The sequence below is a fragment of the Drosophila nasuta genome, chromosome 2R, assembly GCF_023558535.2.
Source record: "Drosophila nasuta strain 15112-1781.00 chromosome 2R, ASM2355853v1, whole genome shotgun sequence".
Taxonomy (NCBI): Eukaryota; Metazoa; Arthropoda; class Insecta; order Diptera; family Drosophilidae; genus Drosophila; species Drosophila nasuta.
In genome coordinates, this window is record NC_083456.1 from 18,109,465 (window position 1) to 18,130,228 (window position 20,764).

The 20,764-nt window shown below is 39.5% G+C and overlaps 2 protein-coding genes across 5 annotated transcripts; both read left to right on the forward strand.

The window, feature by feature from the left end:
- Positions 1-169: 169 nt before the first annotated feature.
- LOC132784316 (CCR4-NOT transcription complex subunit 6-like) lies at positions 170-20,557 on the forward strand. 4 transcript variants are annotated; one of them, XM_060789847.1, is made up of 8 exons: positions 170-324; positions 1,600-1,633; positions 1,899-2,027; positions 2,086-2,272; positions 2,361-2,536; positions 18,598-18,666; positions 19,358-19,670; positions 19,734-20,557. In XM_060789847.1, exons 2-8 carry the CDS (start codon positions 1,627-1,629, stop codon positions 20,509-20,511), a joined length of 1,659 nt encoding a protein of 552 aa, XP_060645830.1. In that variant the 5' UTR covers positions 170-324; positions 1,600-1,626; the 3' UTR covers positions 20,512-20,557. The 4 variants fall into 4 exon arrangements, with proteins under 4 accessions (XP_060645830.1, XP_060645828.1, XP_060645829.1 ...); XM_060789845.1 differs by lacking the exon at positions 170-324 and adding an exon at positions 534-1,084; XM_060789846.1 differs by lacking the exons at positions 170-324; positions 1,600-1,633 and adding an exon at positions 534-1,084.
- LOC132784313 (putative mediator of RNA polymerase II transcription subunit 26) lies at positions 3,190-6,263 on the forward strand. Its single transcript, XM_060789842.1, has one exon. The coding sequence runs from the start codon at positions 3,757-3,759 to the stop codon at positions 5,860-5,862; it is 2,106 nt and encodes a 701-aa protein (XP_060645825.1). The 5' UTR covers positions 3,190-3,756; the 3' UTR covers positions 5,863-6,263.
- Positions 20,558-20,764: the final 207 nt, after the last annotated feature.

Genomic DNA, 20,764 nt, shown 5'->3' on the forward strand with positions numbered 1-20,764 from the left:
AAAGAAAAAAAAAAACAAACAAACCATGACAATAAGAACAATGGTCATTCTTTCAAAACTGATCCCTTTATATGGCGTTGCCATATTTTGCAAAAGAACAATGTTTTTGCAAGCACAGCATTTGCGACGCGTTAGTTTGACTCACGGCGTTGGTCACACCGCGAATAAGTGCGAAGAAGATATGCAAAAAAAGAAAAGTTTGTCGCAGCAGAGCCACGAATAAATTGCAAAATACTCGAGTTAAACGGAATAATAAAGCGCAAATCTCTCCATAATATCGTACAGTGGCTGTTAAAGCATACGTTGCACAATTTCTTCGTGTTTGTATGTATGTGCATGTTGCATATTTCGCTGTAATTCTAATTGTTTGAGTGTCTGTATGTATGCGTGTATTGGGTGCTTGAGTGTTTGGTTTCTTCTCTAAGTGCTTGTTTTGTTTTGGTTAAAAGGTTAAAAAACAACCACCTTGTGTAAATAACAATATGAGTGTGTGTAGTACTAGTTTAATAAACAAGGATTGATGTATTTGAAATCTGAATCAATAGAATATTCATAAAAACCAAAAATTATTAAATGTGAAGCATATATATTCTATATATGCAATTTCTTTCAATTTCTAATCTCTCTCGCTCTATTCTCTGGACAATAAGTGGCAACTCCGCGGCAACATGTATACAAAAACACGGAACAACTATGAAAACGAATCGCGCAATCAAATGCAATAAATGGAAGGAAAACGCGCAAAAAAGAAAAGGCGACCCAAACGAGAAACAACAAGAGAATAAGTATTTTATTTTCGTCGCTTTTGTGCGGTACACAACCAAAATTTCTAGTTAATTCGCGCAATAAGTAATTAGTTTCGACTTTAAAAACCAAAACAACCACAATCTTAACTATTGTATAAAAACATCTAAAAAAAAAACGAGTCAACACAATAAGTTTAGAATTCTAAATTGTTTTGGTAAATTAAACGAAGAAGGCGTGAGCGTGTAAATAGGGTGTCAAGGAAAGTCCATCAACAAGAGAACTTTTCCAGAATCAAAATACATATAAAATTGAAATCGTGCAATCAATAAACTCGTAGGTAAATCGTTCGTGCCGTGACCAATAAATATATATCACTTCTTGCAGCAGCTGCTCCTCATCTTTACATATAACAGAAACAGTAGTAACAGTAAACAAAAAAAATACGGGTAAAATGAAAACTCGATGCTAAGCCGCTTTAGCTTTGCTACAATTTTGCATTTATTACATACATATAAAACAATTTACATATATTCGCCGACCCCTTTCCACAAGTGTTTGCTAACGTCATTTTAATTGAAATCCTACATATGTACCCTCATAAGTGAGACACCCACACACGCATATTTGCTCTAGTGTGTGCATACTTACACTGTCACATACACATACATATTCAATATAAGCATTTTGCGCGCGCTTTCGAAATTCTTGGCAACCAAATTTATGATTTGCATAGTTGAAATTTTTGTGTATGATTTATGCGAATGTTTGTCGTCTTTGTTATTATTTATTTCTTAATTTTTTGTCGTTTACTAATACCAATAATAATTCAATCACTTTGTTAATATTTTGCAGAGACGCTTAAATCATCAGGCGGTTATTATGAAAGGTTATGATTTGTTTCAAACAACTTCCCCCAAATTCCCCCTCCCATCCACCATAAAAAATAACATATCAAATTAAATATATACATAAAAAATGTATATATATTATTGTCGTTGTTGCCGTTGCAGTTTGCCTAAGCCAGGTTTTGTCTCCTAACATGAGCCCTAACTTTGCTAAAAAAAAAAAAAACAACAGCTATCATCCCACTTTTTCCCCCATTCAAGCGTTTCGTTAATTATAGATAAACTAATAAGATTTTATTTACATAGGCAATTACTATAAAATGTCTCGTAACAAAGACAAATATGACAGCACGAACAGAAGGCAGCAGATATTTCTATCTGCTGAGGATATCGCCGCCGGTAAGAAGACGAACTGGAGCGGTCTCGAGATAACGGGTAAGCAGACTTTAATAATATGAAATTTGAGCGTTAACCAACATGTGAACTTTTTCAGGATGTGTTAGGAACATTAGCCCTTCGTTGTGGGAGTTCGAGCATCTGACAGCACTGTATTTGAATGACAACCAGCTGTTGCGTCTGCCAGCCGATGTGGGAATGTTGGTTAGCTTGCGTACACTGGATTTGTCCAGCAATAAGTTGCGCAGTCTGCCGGCTGAAATTGGCGAGCTTATACAGCTAAGGTGAGTCGGTGAGCATGACCGCTAGATGGCGGCACATCATAATTAACAATTGATCATCATCTGTTTGTCGCTCTCGCGTTTATTATAGGGAACTGTTGCTGAACAATAACTTTCTGCGCGTGCTGCCTTATGAAATTGGCAAGCTCTTTCATTTGGTCATACTTGGTCTGATGGGAAATCCACTGCAAAAGGAGTTTATGAACATCTACAATGAGCCAAACGGGACGACTAAACTGCTCAACCACATGCTGGACAACTTGTCGTGTGAGTACCAAACAAACGAATGGTCACTCTTATTTTGTTTTAATGCGTGCGGGAATTTGAGTGTGTGTGTGTGAGAAAGCTCCTGTTTGTGTGGGCAAAAAAGGAAAGCTCAAAACAAAACAGGCGCATGAAAAGAGAAAGTTCTCTTTTTCTCGTTGTTGTTTTTGTTGTTGTAAATGTCGTTTACGACAAGCAGTATTATTGCTTGGTCGCAGGATGCCAAAACGCGTAACCAGTTTTATCGACACCCGATTGTGGGCAATTAAAGTTCAAACTCATGGTTTTCATTTTTTTTTTTTTTGAAAACTCAGTAATGCAAGAGAAGCATCAATTATAATTTAATTGGCTGCAAGCGCCAAAACTACATATACATCCATACATCAATTGCATATGAATTTATATACACACACAATCATAATAACAATAACAACACTGCACGACCTCGACATGCAAAGCTGCTGGACGTTGGCCCGCAGCAATCGACAGCAGCAACCAGCTTTGGTAGCTTTAAAGAGAGCGAGCTTAATGGCTGAGAGCCTAAGCCAGCTGAGAGAGCGGACAAGACAGGCAAAGATAGAAAGAGAGACAGAGAGAGAGTGCGATCGCAGACATAGCGGGGGCATCGAACAACTGCTGCGTTTACTGTTAACCGGCAAAGCTTGTGCGCGAATGAAATTGAATTTGCTGCCATCAGTCTGCCACAAGCTTGTCTCGCGAGCGGACGCTTTTATCTCGCTGCTCTGTCTGGCCTGCCTAACGACATACAACGCAAGCGCCCGAAACAAGTTTTACTCATTGCCTTCGCGTCGCGTCGTCTTCAGTCTCAGTCGCTCATATCGTAAGCGTATCGTAGCGTATCGTAAAACTGACGTATCGTAACCGTGTGCACTGCGAACTGCGAGCTGCGACTGCGCAAAGTGTTTCGTAATTTTCGGCAACAGCAACGGGGCAACACTGTTTGTGCCAGTTTCTTTTGTGGACGCTTTTCATTTCGAAGCGTAGTTTTCGTAGTCTCTCTCTCTGTGTGTGTGTATGTGTGTGTGTGTCTGGCAAGTGGAAATGTTTTGAAATTGCCCCACATGCAGCAGCAGCAGCACATGCATTAAGTGTTGAAATTGCAAATTGCAAATTGCAACACAAACGCGGCCAAGTGATGCGACAGGAGAAAAGACATTGCTGTTGCTGCCACCACGTGAGATTCGATTCGCAGCTGCAGGATTATGAGATCGCATGTGACCGTTTATCGTGCGCCCGACAACGCCACCAACATCAACAATATCAACAACAACAACAGCAATGCTTGCCACCATCAGTTTGCCCGATATGCGTTGCATGCCCCACCACTACCGCCGACGACAGCCACCTGGAATACGGCAGCGCCAACAGCCTACAGTCTGCACGGCATCATGCCACCCAATGCGGCAGCTGCACCGACACCTCCTCAGCTGGTGGTGAATCAGCAGCGCATCAATGAGTGCGCCGGCATACCGCTCATCTCGAATGCCTGCAACCATTTGACGCCGGCGCAGCGTCAGCGTATGTTGCGTAAATCCAGCAGCAAAGCTTGGCCAGCGACGGCAACACACGCGATGTCCCAATTGGCAGCGCATGCGCAGGGTCAGCCCTTGTTGCAGAACAGCAAACAGCAGCAACAGCAGCAGCATCTCCATCATCATCATCACCAACTGCATCAGCAGCAACAGTTGCCACAACAGCAGCAACATCACCAGCAGCACTTGCAACAGCCTTGGCCAGCGCATGCAAATAGTTATCATCCCATGCGGCTCAACAACTTTCAACTGACGGACAAATCGCGTGTGCTGCGCTATCAGAACTCGGCACCAGCCGTGCTCAGTACCCAGGAGAAGCAGCAGCAGCAACAATCCGCGCTGAGCAATACTCACAGCAGCAACCACAACAATAATAATAACAACAACAGCAGCAGCAACAATCCTGGTCAGGATGCAACACCAGCGACAATGACGGAGAGCTGCCTGCCCCGCATTATAAAGCCCCGCAAGCGTCGCAAGAAGGATCGCAAGCCGGCCAATGGAGTGTTGCTCAAACTGGACGCGGAAATGCAGCCAAAGTTGACGCCACAAGCGGCACCAACGCTGCCAGCTGCGGTCTATGCAGCACAACAAACGCAACTGTTGCCCAATTGCGGCAACAACAACTTGCAGCAACACGATCACAGTCATGGAGTTTGCTTCTGCCGTGACTGTGATCCATTGCGTTCGCTGTGGGATTATCCATTGCGTCGCTCGCACTCGGATGCCTCGTCGCAGGGCCAGAGCAGCAACAGCAGCAGCCGAGGCAGTTGCTCCACATCATCATCGTCGACGTCATCGTCGTCGGATAACTCGTGTGCGAGCTCGATTTGCTCGCAGCAACAGCAACAACAACTGCAGCATCAGCATCAGCATAAGCAGCATGTGGCAAATAGCTTTGACGAGACAACGACTACGGAACATTTTGCGCCCATCACCGGCGACAGCAGTCGAGCCGAAATTGTGGGCGTGATTGGATCTCAACGCAGTCACGCCCACGTTGCCACAACGACAACGACAACGAATACGGCTGCGACAGCGACAGCTTTGTATCTGAGTGATTCGAATGATTCGGGCTATGGCGACATCCTGAGCGGCATGAATATTGCCAACGATCTGTTTGCTAGCTGCTTTAATCACGTTGCAACAGCAACATCGGGTGGCGGAGGAGGAGCAGGAAGAGGAGGCAATGCAATGGATGCGAATGCCGAGACGCTGCTGAACGAAAGCATCAACGAGATTTCACGCAAGCTCATCGAAACATGTGCCGTCAACGAGCCCACAAACGCGGGATTAGGCGACAGCAGCATAGGGAGTGGAAGTGGAAGTGGCAGAGGGAGCATTGCAAGTGGAAGCGGGAGCGGGAGCGGGGATAGTGACAGCTGCTCGGCATCGGCCAGCGACAGTGGCTTAGACAGCGCTGGCAGCTATAACTCTGAGGCGCTTGTCTTCAACTTTGAGCATTTGCATCTGACGGATACGAATTTTGTGACGCCCACAGCAATGGATTTTCTAGTTGACTGCAACAACAACAACAACAACAACTGCATCAGCAGCAACAGCAACAGCGGCAGCAGCAAGCAACAATTTTATAACAATTGCTTTGACTTGGTGTGGCGCAGCAGCAGCAACAGCGGCAACAGCAACAACCACCACAGCGGCAACCAAGTGACAGCTGGCAAAAGCAGCAACAGCGATAGCGGTGCAACCACACCCACAACTTTAATACTGGGCACGGTTGGAAAATTGAAGCCAGCATTTTCCACCATCTCGTGACGAGCAAATAAAAGCAAGAACAACAGCGCTCAACGGCGACAACTGCGACAACGAGCAGCGACAGCAATAACAACGATAAGCTAATCACATAGACGAAATCCAAATCCAAAGCGATGAAGATGGAGATGGAGGCAGGAAAAGTTTTACGACGTCAAACGCGCTGTGGAAATTTGAGCTAATTGCCGAAAGCCAAGTCAAGTTTTTGTATGTGGGTTGGCTTAGGGACTGTGCGTGGGCGTGCTTCATGTATGCGTCGTCGTCGTCGTCGTGTGCGTTGCATAACCGAAGAGAAGAAGAGAAATAACCGTTAACCCACTAATAAAGCGAATCAGCTGGCAAAGGAGAAATTGAATGGAGCCAGCCCCAGCAAGCCGGGGCAATAAAAACGAAACAAAACAAAAGACATTGAAATTAAAGCCTCAACCAGCGATTGGCGATTTGGCTGGCCAAAAAAAAAGAAGCAACAGAAAAAAAACCTTGCATATGTCTATATATATACATGGAGTATATTTATGTGTGTATATGTATGTGTGTGTGTGTGTGTGTGCTGTGGTTATATCCACAAGCAACAACTTTCACTTTCACTGCGGCGAAGAGTCTCTTTGTTTTTGCGCAGACAACCGACAACCACAAAGAGTCAACAGCAACAACAATCACAACGATGACGACGACGACGATGGCCAAGACGAAAACTCTTATGCAGATTTTTAAGCAAAAGTAATAGAAATCGTGTACACAGATACACAGATGCAGATACAGATACATTCACGCCGCTGTAGATACATTTGAGAGACTTCTATATTAATGCTTGCGAACAATGTTTTGTTATTTGTGCATAAACAGCGAGCTTAGATTAACTTTATACTAGTACTACTTATCGACACACAAATAATTTCAACAAAAAAATCAGATTGAAAACAAAGTAAATCTCACTTGCACTCAAATTGTTTATTTGAGCGGCAAATTTGATTCACTTTCTTTCAGCGCATAAACAAATTTTGTATGTTTTACTTTTTGACCTCAATTATTTGTCTGTCTGAGCTAAACATTAGTTTGTTTATATTGCGATATATTCTTAGCATTAAGCCACGTTCCTAATTAACACTTGATTTATTGTTATTATTATTAACGTTTTTTTCTCATTTGGGTTTATAGTATATGTTTTTTTCTGCTCGGTTGGTAATAGGTGACGATTAGTTTTTATAAAGCGCTACAACGTGAACTTATCTAGCAAACTAAGTGATTATTTATATATTGTATATCGCAACTATTATGATTAATATTAATTTTATGATTTATACCTAACTATATACGCAACGATCTCGGGCGCCAGCTGCACACGCATTGAATGAATTATTCAGATCATAATCATTAGTGTATATCTATATTAATTCATTCAGTCATGAGATCATACATTTTCGTACAGTTTCGAATGCTTGACTTTTGAATTTATTCAGCTGTGTTTACATAATTTTACTTAATTTGTCAAGCACTTAATCATTTCAGTTTACTGAATTATTCATTGAAATACTTTTTGGTGGCGTTTACGAAACATTCACTATTTTTATTTTGATTCATTCTCAGTGCATTTCATAATTACATTCAGCTGACTTTTAAATTCATAATTCGTTCATTCTGTTCATTTTCAATTTTCAATTCAACGCAGTTTTTTCTTTTGACTCAGTTAGCTGAAGGTTAAGGTCGCCGCTTATCAATGGTTGAAGCTGCGTTTCTAATTTGTATGCCAACTTCCTCTAATTATGCCAAGCTGATCACTGAGCATAAAATCTAAGACAACAATAGCAACAACAGCAGCAGCCCTAGTTACCTGCTTATTTAGTAGTTGGCGCCGAGTAAAAGTTTTCGCCTTTTTTAATTAAAAGAAACTCACGAGTCGGCCACTGAAAATTGCATTGCATTCGACTCGAGAGTTTTCTATGGTGTTTGCTGTGGCTGCTGCTGTTGCTGTTGTCGTTGTTGTTGTGGCTGGCATGTTGGAAAATGTCACAGTTTTCCACGATCACGTCGAGAGTTCCGGGCATAGCCCGGTACGGAGCCGGCGGCGGCTTTTGTTACCATTCCCCACATTAGAAATTATTGCGAGTCTAACAACTAATTTATTTAATTAAGATTTTCACTAGCTCGTAAATTGTAATTGTAATTGTAATTGTGTATTTGTATTTATATGTTATTGTCTAGTTAAGCAGCGTTTTTGCACAAATAACAAATTGATGGCGTTCTTCTTACACTCCATTCCAATTTTAATGTTTAAGCACTTTTTCTTAAGACTTATTCATTGTTATTGTGCTCACACAATACGCCGGCAATTATTATTTATTTTGTTTAAGCATGAACCCGAGAGAGCTCAATATACAATTTATATATATATACAAATGTATGTGTGCGTATGTGTGTGTGTACTATAAATACAAACAAAAGCAAAAAAAATCAGAAATAATAAAAACGATTGTAAACAAGAAAGCAAAAAAAAAAACGAGTAGAAGAAAAACTGATTACTATTTTGATAGCCCCGAAAAGAAGGTTTGTTTCCCTCGACAAAGTCGAAAAGATTTCTAATGGAGCACGTTCGAGTTTGTTGTCTCGACAGTTTGAAAATAAACAAACAAATAGACAAATAAACATACTCTACTCTACTCTACTCTACTCTCCGAGGCGATCTTTGGGACCGAGCCAAGCTGCACTTGAGAGTGAACTTTCCAAACATTAGCCCCGACTCAACTTTTTTTTTTTCAGCCACCCGAGTTTGAATTGCTGCGCAAACTTTGAACCAGCTAACCAATTGTTATTGCGGTTTGCTGTTTGTATCTGAGCCAAGCCGCCGCTACCTTTCACCTGGTGTCGCTTCTGCTTCTGCTTCTTTAATTGAATGCGCATCTCTTTTGCTGGCTGCTCATCTCAAGCTATTGAAAAAAGAAGAAAGAAGGAAAAAAATTCGCAGTCTCTCTGCCAAACCGCTGTAATAACCGTAACTGGCAAATTAATTTCTTTTTGTGGGCCACAAATTGCTGGTCATTTGGCTAATTAATGTCTCTATTTTAGGGTCTCTCAACCTCAACTTCAACGTCGCGTTGCGTTGCGTCTCTCATCTTATCCCGTCTTCTATTCATTTTGCACTCCCCGTTGACTTCTGACCAGATCGCTGACCGGCGCTTTAAAGAGCCCGCTTATATTCTAAGTTGCCTCTTTCAACACAAGCGACATGGCATTTGTTGTTGTTGTTCTTCTTTTTTGTTGTTGCCTCTTTCACAACCTGGTCGTCGTCGTCGTCGTCATCGGCAGCCGGCTGTTTGCAGTCCGGCAATCGTTCAACCGTTTGGGACGCGCGCGTTGAGTGGGTCAGTGGATAATTGGGTCATTTGCAACACTGTTTGCGCCATCACGCCGGCTTCAAACGAAGACAGCAGCAACTGTGGCAGCAGCAACCAGCAATGGCCAGTGGCTAATGTGTTTGGCTGCGTCAATAAGTGCGTCGTCGTCTTGTCCACATCTTCGGGTTCTTGTCTTCTTCATCGTTGGCCACACTTGCTTCATTCTTAACTTGTCAAATTTAATTGTTATTGCTGTTGCCCTTTCGGAAATGTTGCTATCGAGGTTTACGATTAGATAGAGTTCTGTTGGATCGTTTCCTATCTTCTGACAAGCTTTTCGTTTCACAAATTATGCAACTTGAGATACTTTATTACGATACCTCGCGCAGTTACTGTGAATTGAACTTTTGAAGCTTTGACTTGAGTCTTTAAGTGTTGCTTTTCATCTTAAGTGCTCTCAATGAAACTCATTTTCAGTAAAAAATTCCCCATTTTACCAACTCAGTTTTCAATTCTTTATTGTTTTAACTTGATCATCTAAATTTTTCATAAATTGAAGACGAAAAAGCATATCCAATTATATTCTATTGTGATTTCCTTAAACTTGAAACTTTCAATTTTGTTCGTTTTTATTATTATTATATTATTTACTTCAATAATTCATAGTTATGCCATTTGAAACAATGGTGTCTGAATTAATCTAAAGTTTTTGATAATTACCAAAGTAGTATATTTAATCATTAAAGTTAATTCAAGACTTTATTAAATAATCTTAATATAGAAAATCTTGTTGATTATTTCCATTGTAAGTCTCTTTAAAGATTAAACTTTAAAGTTAGTGCAGTATTTTTTTTTAGAGATTTTTCTTCATATCTACCAAATTGTTAGATATTGCCTAAAAACTATCGAACTTTGTTTTTTTGTTCTCTTTGTCTCTTTAAAGATTAAACTTTAAATTTAACTCAAAACTTTTTCCACCATATTCTTCTTTATTAGTTAAGTAATTCTTAGCTAGCCATTGCTAAATCATATTTAGGAATTTATTGATTAATTTTCACATTTAAATTTAGTTTACGAAATTTTAAACTATTCGAAATAAATTTACATACATTTTATTACTCCCCCAACAGCTTTCTTTCTTGGAATTTTACACACACTAATTGTTAGTCAACAAATGCAAAATAATGAAATGAATATTCAATGTTTTTGCTTTGGATTTTCTCTGTTTTTTTGCTGCTTACATAGTTTTTTTTTGTTCATCTGCTTTGCCATTGTTTTTTCCCAGCTTTAGTTTGCAATTTTTCGCAATTCAATTGCATTTTCAATTTGTTGCTTCATTTGATTGACACAAACATTTTCCACTGAAATCGAAATTGAAAGTTTTTTATTTGTTTTGCCGGGTTTTGCGTTCAGTAGGCCACAACTGCAAGCAATCGACCCCCAGAGTTCCAGTTCTCCAGACGCGGAGTCCCAGTCCCAGTTTTAATTCCATAAAAAAAACAAACACAAAAAAAGGCTAAACGAACCGCAAAGAGTCTTGGCAAACCAAATATAAAAAGAAGAGAAAAAAGGCCAAATGTCTACGAAAAAGGTTACGCAAAATGTCAAACAGTTAAGAATCTAACGGCCACAAATGTCATTATTACATTTATTTTCCACTTTTAATGTCGTCTGCTGCTGTCGTTGTTGTTGTTGTTGTCTTTTAGCTATTCTTCGTTTACTCTTGTACCTCGCTTTGCTCGCACATTTTCACAGACAATTTCTGTTGCAGCTCGTCTTAGACTTCACCTTCCTCCCTCTTCCTCTTCCTCTCCATCGACGTCGTCGTCGTGCGCTGAGTAACAATACCCATAAAGTGCTACTTGGAAGTAGTCGGTACTTCACTTAGTTATAAGAGCTTGTGTGTCTCTGTTTGTCCGTCTGTCTGTCTGTCTGTCTGTCTCTTGTGTCTGTCTTTGTAGTGTTGTTTGGCTTTAATTTTAAATCACAGTGCACAGTGTCAGGTTGTATGTGGGTCGTATATGAACATAATAAGTTGTCGTTCTTCTCTATGACCCAACTAACTCTTGTGTTCGATAAGCGCAAATTTCGCAGAAGAGGAGAAAACTATTCACTATGCAAAATATTGGCAAAGATGACCATGAATGAAGTGTATTGATGGAAATTTGTAGTTTAAAATGGAATTTATAAATTTAAAAAACCCTCTCAATTCATAATTGATTATAAAGTATATGTTACTTATTGGAAAATAGCGTTTAAATAGTTTAAATATTGAAGGAATTTCCTCAACATCAATATATACAATTTTTTTTGGAAAATATAAGTTATATGTGAACTTAATAAAAAATTTTATAGGTAACTTCCCTTTACTGAAGTATTCAATTGATATTCTTGACAACACTTAAGTATATGGAAATGTCTTCTAAAGACTTTAAAAGAACTCTATATTCATAGTTATGAAAAATTGTACAGATAAACTCTATATAGAAGTAAATAAGTAAAGAACTTTTATTAGAAAGATTATTTTATTAATAATTATGTAAAAGACTTATTATAAAATATCTTTAATTGCAGTCAAATCTCTTTATAACTTTAGACTAGCACTAGGTGCAGTTAAATCTCTTTATAACTAAACTTTATAATAAGTTAGGAACTTCTATTGAAACTGTATTCTCTTGAATCTTCAATAAAAGTTCTTTGCCACACTTACAATGTTAAACAAATGCCCGCTGCCTTTAGTAATTATTATATTAATTACACTCATTATAAAAATTACTTTAATTTGTATAAATTATTTATAAGCGTAAGCTACGTGTTATATTTGTGAACTTGCAAGCTTTCGACCCATATACCAAATGAAGTGGAAAAGATAGATAAAAGAGCTGAAGACGAACCTCTACTGAATAACTATGAAAATCAGGTAGAAGATCTTGAAATAAATTATGTGTATGTGCAATATCTTTTTGTACTAGGCAAACAAAAAAAAAAGTACGATTCATCTTGGGCAATCTGTGCAGATTAATTAAGGTTAAACCCAACGCTTCGATATATCAAAGCAGATAAATACTTTTGCGCAAATAGATAATAATACAACTAAAAGAAATGATGGAGAGAGGCTAAATAAAAAGATATAAAAAAACACCGTGTAATAAGCGGCAAGAGCTCTAAAAGATGTGACTATTCATGCAGATTCTCAACAACGCAATGGTCATTAGCTTTTCAAAAGGGGGCGGGGTGGAAAGGGGGTGAGGGGAGAGGGAAGAAACGAATCGGATTCATTGCTTTTGACGTAAGCTGCGAGTTATGAATGCTGTGGAGTAAAGCAACTGTTTAGGGCCACGTTTAAACGCTCTTCCGAGACTCGAGGCTTTGAGACTCGTTTTGTTCCCTTTTGCAGATGGTGTTAAAATTTATAACTTGGACAACAAACTCTGTTTTTTTTTTTTAGCGGCTGCTGTTGCTCACGAAATGAGCACAACATGAATTAATTTTTAACGTTTTGTCTTCTTCTTTGGCTTCTATTTAGGTTTTATTTTTGTTGTTTTATGAACAAATTTTTGTTGCTTTATGTAGGTTTATTGCCAGACACTTTTGTTGCAGTCGATGACAGCAGCAGTACTTGTTGTTGTTGTTGTTGTTGTTGTTGTCGGTGTTGTTGTTGCTTTAACTGTTACCTAATCGTTTAATTGGCTTAAGCCAGTTTCTGCTCTTTTATCTAATTAAATTTTGATGACAATTTATGCATTGTCATCAATTCGAAGTACATCAGATGATTTACTAGAGCACATGGCTCTCGCAACCGGTATTTATAACTGCAACAACGAACAAACAAAACACAATATTAGTGCCAAAAAATATCAGAGCAACAACAACGACAACAACAACTCAGCAATAATAATAATAAGTAATAAAACAGCTGTTAACTGAGTCATTAATTGGGAACACAGGCGTGATCAGCGTTGCTCTCTTAACTGTTTTTTTTTTTATTACTCTTATTATTATTATTTCTTTTCGGTTACGAAATGCGAGTCTACAGTTTTGTATTTGTATTTTTGCGCAGTCATTGCTCGGCTTTTTTTTTTTTTTTTTTTTCTTTGGTTTGACTCGTTTCCGTTTCGCATAATTGGCCCACATTTCTTATGAATATGCAACAAAAATCGGAAATGTTTAACTCATATTATTGTTGTATACATTATTATTATTATTACTGTGTCTGAGCGGTTTTTTTTTTTTTTTTTTTTTGGTGGTGCGGAAGTGGCGCATAGCCCGGTTTTCGTTTTCATTTTCATTTTGTATTTTGTGCTCTTTTTGAGTTTTGAGTTTTGTATGCGCCGCTTTGCTTTGGGCTTATCAAGGTTGTTGTTGCGTAAAAGGAAGTGCAAATGATTAGAAAGTTGGACTGGGCCCGGGAGCTAGGCTAAGTGCTCGCACCTGAGCTGCATACGAGGGCAACTTGATGAGTTGATGAGTTGCTGCGGCTACGCAACTTGAACTCGCCCAAGGGTCAAGAGTTGTTTAGTCAAGTTTAAGGGTTGCCCTCGCCTTTAAGGTGCAACGCGAAAGGCAGCCTCAACAGCCAGGCAGGCAGGCAGTCAGCTTCTCTTGTGCTTGCTGCCAATGTCAGGCACCAGAGTCGGAGTTGGAGTCGCAGCTTGCTTTCCAAATGGGGGAGAAAGTACGCGCAAAAGAGCTGAAAGTGGATCAGCAACAGCAAAAGGAAAAAAAAAAAAATAATAATAAACGTAACCAAACCGCGTGGCAGCATCGCGTGAGCTCCCAGACGCAGATGCAGCCACCGCAACATCATCAGCAGCAGCAGCAACGGCGACAACGTCGAACGACGAGAGACTCCTACAAAGAGCTGACGCGATGCTGTCGAAAGAAAGCCCACGCCAATGCGTCGCGTCTCGTCGCCGGCTGAGTTGCAACACACAGACACACACGGCATCCTCAGCAACAACTTGCAACCGAACAGCAACTCTCCACACACACACTGAGTTCGTGTTGTCTGCATAATCATGCTGTGCACTGTGCACATTTCAATTGATTTTCCATGTGACGCAGCACAAATCTGTGCCTCTGTCTTCGACTCCAACTTGGTCTTCAACTTTGAATATGGCGCTCACGATCGTCAATCGTTGATCGTCGATCGTCGATCTTCGAGAGAGTCGGCCAAGTCAGTAAGTCAGCAGCCAATTGCTCCACGAGGTGTGTTTATTGAGTAAATCCCCAATTAACTAAGCAATTTGTTAATGATCACCATTTACTTTACAACAATTAACGTTTAGCTGACATAAAGAGATCGCTTTTATAATTTCAGTTAATAGAAATTGGAAAATAAACGCACTTTTGTTTGGGTCTTAAATGCTCTTTATAAAAAAATTGATTTTAAAGCACGGCTAATAAAATTCCATGTAATTTGATGTCAGGCTTAAAAATATAGTTTAAAGATAAATAATAAAATTCCATGTAATTCGATGTAAGACTTCAAAATTCAGTTTAAAAAATTAACAATTAAAAACAAAATCTATAATACGGCTTATAAAATTACATGTAAAGATAAATCATTAAAAAAAAGACAATCTACAATTATGTTTTTTGAACATCATATTGAAAGGCTCTAAAATTGTATTTTTAAGTACTACATTACACTGAATTTTATTAGACCTGCTTTAAGTTTCTTTTACTTTAGTTTAAATCATTTTAAAAAAAAAGAAAATCTACAATTATGTTTTTGAACATTATATTGATAGGCATTAAAATTGTATTTTTAAGAACTAGTTTGTACTGAATTTTATTAGACCTGCTTTAAGTTTCTTTTATTTTAGTTAACAATTTTGCAATCACAGTTTTGAGTTACTCGAAATTCAGGTGAATGAACCAAAGAACACAAATTCTCACGTGGCGTATACTTAATTGTATTAATTGTATACTTAATTCGTATTTCCGTGCATTAATATGGCGAATATTTAATTGTCACGTATGCACGATTCTTACTCAAATTCGTCATGAGGAAAATTTAATCGTTAGCTAATTTTATGAATATAAATGTCAGATAAATTTAACGCCTTTTCCGTTCGGTTTGACATCTTAAATAAAATAAGTTAGTCAAATATTTTGGAAAGAGATGAAATGCAAAATTGAAGTTGGGAAAGCACTTAACAAAATCAATTAAAATAAGCTTATGTATTCTCATTTCTTTGTAGTGGAATAAAAGATAAAATTAACTTTGCGAAACTTTTATTTCATAAATTAAATAAAGTTGGGAAAGCACTTACAAAAATCAATTAAAATGAGCTTATGTATTCTCATTTCTTTTTAGTAGAATAAATGTTAAAATTAACCTTGCAAAACTTTAAACTCTCTTAAGTTTTCTTTTACTTGTTATTGCGAAACTTGACTTTGTTTTGGTGTAAAAATCAAATCGAATCAAATTGAATATGGTGATTAAATAAAATAGCATATAACCTCGAGACATTAAAACTTTAAGCACTTTTACTATTACTAAAAAGGCAATCGAGCTTTTTTATTGGTCGCTATTAAAAATATTGCCGCTGTTGCGCTGAATGATAAGCTCCAGATTTTCCAAATTGATTTGTGCGTGTGGAGAGAGGAGGCTTGTAATTGATTTGATGAACGACCCTCGTGTGCTTTAGTTGTGGTTGTTGCTGTAGTTGTAGTTGTAATTGTAGTTGGAGCACTGTTGGCCACTTAACACTCGACAATGCAGTCGTCCACGATGCAGTTGCTCTTGTATATTTGTGTATGAAAAATGCTGCTGAACTGGTTTGCGTTCGCAATACGAGTGTGTGTGTGTGTGTGAGTGTGTGTGTGTGTAAAGTGGAGTGTGGTGTTGTGGAGTGGATGGTGTGTGGAGTGCACCTTAAATTCAGTTTCATTATTATGATTTCAATGCAAGATTCGTTTTAGTTGTGGCATCGTCAGCTCAGCGGCAACGGCAGCGACAACGAAGTGGTTGCTGTCGCGAGTGCAGCAGCAACAACAACAACAACCAAGACGATGATCAGCAATCAACTGGCGCGGCCAACGCCATTGAACATTGGCAGTCATTTGCGGTGCAATTGCAATTGCAGTTGTAGTTGTAGTTGTTGTTGTAGTTGTAGTAAAAAAGTGGTGCAAATGAAACGGGTTATCTAATTGCAGCTCAAAGTGTGGCAAGTGGCAAGTTGACTTTTGTTTTCTATTCAGAGCGCAAGACACTTTGCCTCATTGGCCAGCAAACCAACGTCGCCATCGCCATCGTCGTCTTCGTCTTCGTCATCGCCATCGTCATCGCATGTTGTGCATACGAAATGTTGTCTAAGCCAACAGCAATGCTTTTTTCCTCTTCTTTTTTTGAGACCCCTTTTTTGGGGCCTACACAGGGGGCGATCAGCGAGCAACAGCAACAACAGCAACAGCAGCAGGCTCGGCTCTCAGTGACTTGGTGTTGTTAATCGCACCAAATTTCAATTTGAATTTCACTTTCTTTTTCGATACGCTCACTTGGGTTTTTGCCTTTCGAACTTTTGTTTTTTTTTCGCTTTTTTTTGTTGTTGTTGTTGTCGTTGCCTCTCTTTTTATTTTCTTTTGTTTCGATATGCAGCACACAGGCAACGACCATGAAAAATGTTTTGTAGAAAGGGCTGTGGCAACAAGAGATCTCATATCTATCAAATAAAACTACATGCAACTTGAAGAGTTTTAAACTTATAAAGATTTGCTACAATTATATATTTCGTTATATCATATAGAAAATGTGCTTTCCTAAACGTTTCACTTTCAAAAAGGAAAAAGGAAAAGGTGGCAAGCTGCAATCACAAAATTAGAGTTGAAAGATTGTTGCTTGTGCCTCAATTTCCGCTCAGCTAAAGGAAATGGTAACAAAAGTAGCTCTTAAGTGAACTTTAATTAACAACGCGCGTGCTTATGTAAAAAGCTCAGCTTGTTTTCTCCCTGTCACAAGAGTCTTCTTCTGTTTTTTTTTTCACTGTGTGGTCTATCACTTTGCACCCATCGTTGACTTGGCTAATTTTTTTTATTTTCTTCCATTTTTACCCAAAAAAAAAGTTGGTAATAATTATTCATACATAAGTGTGTGGGCGCAAAGTGTGTGGCGTCAGTAAAAGTAATTTTGTGTTTCTCTTTCTCGTCGTCGAACGTTAGTTGGCATTGAGTTTGTTGCCTAAGTCATTTAAATATTCCCAATTATTTTTGCTGTAATAACATTTTTCTTTGTACATCAAAAATACAAGCAACACAAACCCAAACACGAACACAAAAAACGTAGTTCACATTTTTCGTTTTGTTTCGTTATTTATTAAATAATTTGTGTTTGTAGTAAAATATAGAGAAACAGCAACAGCAAATAAGTTGTACAATTAAAATGCAATGAAAACGTAGTTAATGTGCTCATTAAAGGCACAACAATAACAACAATAACAATCGGAGCTGAGCTAAAACAAATCACAGTCGCCCATCAGCAGAAGCACCAAGCAGTAGCAGCAGCAACAACAACAACAACAACAACAACAACAATACCAGCAAAATTATGAAAAATCACAAAATTTATTAAAAACAAAACAACAACAAAAAAAAATAGTGAAAGTTTTTCATAGTTGTTCGTCCGACGTTTGCACAAAATTAACAGAAAAGCGAGACACGAAAAACGAAAAACAATCGTAGTGTCTTCCCAAACAACCAAACAAGACACACACACACTGACATACACATTAACTAACACACATACAAAGGGGGCACAGCAAACACACATTAAAAACCAAAAACAATTGTGTACACGTTTCATGAGAGCGAACCTGAGCACAAAGAGTGCGCGCGATCAGCTGCTGAGCAACAACAACAGCAACAACATCAAGACAACAACATCAAGACGACGACATCCTCGTGGAATATGTGAGAGAGTGAACTACAACAACGGCTAATCACAGTTTTGCCAGTGAACGGGTGGCACGCGTTGTCGTCGCCCACCCGCACCCGCATCCTCATCCCCATCCCTATTCTCATACGCATCCGCGCTGCAGCGCAAAGACGCAGACGCATCTTGTCGGCAGCTGGAGAAACCCAGGTAGAGAGAAAGAGAGGGAGAGATAAGCTTTTGCTCCCAAGCAGCAAAAATAAATAAACTAAACAGCACAACGACGACGACGGCGACGTCACCTGCTGCTGCCTCTTGCAAAGGCGGAAGCTATTTGATTGCTTTTGCATGTCACTTTCACCGTTTGCGAACACAATCACAACAGCAACAACAACAACTACAACAACGACTACAGTGTGCCACTGGGGTGTTTGTCTGTGTGTGTGTGACTGGCGGGTGTTAATTTTATAAGCTCCCTTTCATTGCAAATACCCTTACTAATTGTTGCTCTTTTTTTTCTCACTTTTGCAGTCACCGTCAATCCACCGCCGCAGAGGCCATGGTTGCCACTGGCCAAGCCTAACAAAACGCGACCAGCCTGTAAGTAGAACAAACTATAATATGACACCTAGATTAGCATAGGAAACAATTACGAACAGCTAATAGCTGTTACCATTCAATTCCAGTTTAGAATATGAACAGTCTCAGTCTGTCTCAAGAGACTCTTCGCCGATAGATTTTGCAATAATAGTCATTAAAGTGTGCATAAATAGCAGGAGTTCATTTTTGTGTCACGCCCTCTTCCGTCAAAAAAGAAAATCAATTTTGCTTGTAAATCTTTGCTTCAATTTGATTCACACTAAAATAGTGTATTCAACTGCGAATTCGTTTACACAGCGATAGTGTATTCAACTTAAAACATGCTCAAGTAGAATTACTTTATTGAAAGTTTTTGACCACAACTGCGAATTTTGTTTACACCACGATAGTGTATTCAGATTAAATTAATATTAAGAAGAATTACTTTATTGTGAGCGTCTTTTACCACAATGACGTTAATTTACAGAAGACATTCATTTTTTTTAAATTAGTTTTTTTTTGGCATGTTGGTTTTTTAAATATTTTAATACGAAGTGTCTCAAAGATGATCAAGTTGTAGCTTTCTCAAGCGATATATTTGTTACCGTATAATTAGTTATTTTTTTTATATTCATTCTAAGATTAATTGCCCCACTTCACTAGCAAAGTCTTAGTTATATAAATTAAATTTTATTATTTCACCAATTTTCAGGCATTTTCACGGTCATGTGCTACAATGTGCTCTGCGATAAGTATGCGACGCGACAAATGTACGGCTATTGTCCATCGTGGGCACTGAATTGGGAGTATCGCAAGAAGTCCATTATCGACGAGATACGTCACTATGCGGCAGACATTATCAGCTTGCAGGAGATTGAAACGGAACAGTTCTATCACTTTTTCCTGCCCGAACTGAAGAATGACGGTTACGAGGGCATCTTTTCGCCCAAATCACGTGCCAAGACAATGTCCGAGGTGGAGCGCAAGTACGTCGATGGCTGTGCAATATTCTTTAGGACATCAAAGTGAGTGGAAACTTAGACTTTTACTTGGAACATTACATGACAGAGCAATTATGTTCTTTTCAGATTCACGCTGATTAAGGAGCATCTCATTGAGTTCAATCAGCTGGCTATGGCGAATGCAGAGGGCTCGGACAACATGCTGAATCGTGTGATGCCCAAGGATAACATTGGGTTGGCCGCTCTGCTGAAGGTGAAGGAAACCGCCTGGGAGCCAATGTCGGAGGTGACACAGATCTCACAGCCGCTGCTCGTGTGCACCGCTCACATACATTGGGATCCCGAGTTCTGTGATGTCAAACTTATTCAAACAATGATGCTGAGCAACGAACTGAAGACAATCATTGACGAGGCCAGTCACAGTTTTCGTCCCGGCCACAAGAATGATTCGAACAGTGTCCAACTGTTGCTCTGCGGTGATTTCAATTCGTTGCCCGACTCGGGTGTCGTGGAATTTCTGGGCAAGGGACGCGTTGCCATGGATCATTTGGACTTTAAGGATATGGGCTACAAGATGTGCTTGCAGAGATTGCTGTCGAACGATACAAACGAGTTTACGCATTCCTTTAAGCTGGCGTCCGCCTACAGCGAAGACATTATGCCCCACACCAATTACACCTTCGATTTTAAGGGCATCATCGACTACATATTCTATACGAAGACGGGCATGGTGCCGTTGGGTCTGCTGGGCCCTGTGTCCAACGATTGGTTGCGTGAGAACAAGGTGGTCGGCTGTCCGCATCCGCATATACCTTCCGATCATTTTCCGCTGCTGGTGGAGCTGGAGCTGATGCACACCGCCAGCCAGCAGGCACCACCCAATGGGCTGATTAATCGGCGGTAGCAATAGACACGACGTGGAAGGCCGGCGACAATGTTGACGACGACAACAACGACAACGACCACACGGACAGCTACTGGCGGTGGATCGTTGCATCTCAGCTATCGTGGATGCAGCAGCAGCAGTCGCAGCAACAGCAGCAGCGGCAACAATAACACCAGCAATCAGCAAAACAGCAACAAAACCAACAACAACAGCAGTAACAGTAATAGCAACAGCAACAGCAACAATCTCCGCCTGACAGCCTCCCATGGAT

Coding starts and splice junctions, on each gene's coding strand:
- LOC132784316 (XM_060789847.1), top strand. Junction 2,028..2,085: donor GAGCGGTCTCGAGATAACGG/GTAAGCAGACTT, acceptor GAACTTTTTCAG/GATGTGTTAGGAACATTAGC. Junction 19,671..19,733: donor ATATTCTTTAGGACATCAAA/GTGAGTGGAAAC, acceptor TGTTCTTTTCAG/ATTCACGCTGATTAAGGAGC.
- LOC132784313 (XM_060789842.1), top strand. CDS start 3,757: ATGAGATCGCATGTGACCGTTTATCGTGCGCCCGACAACGCCACCAAC.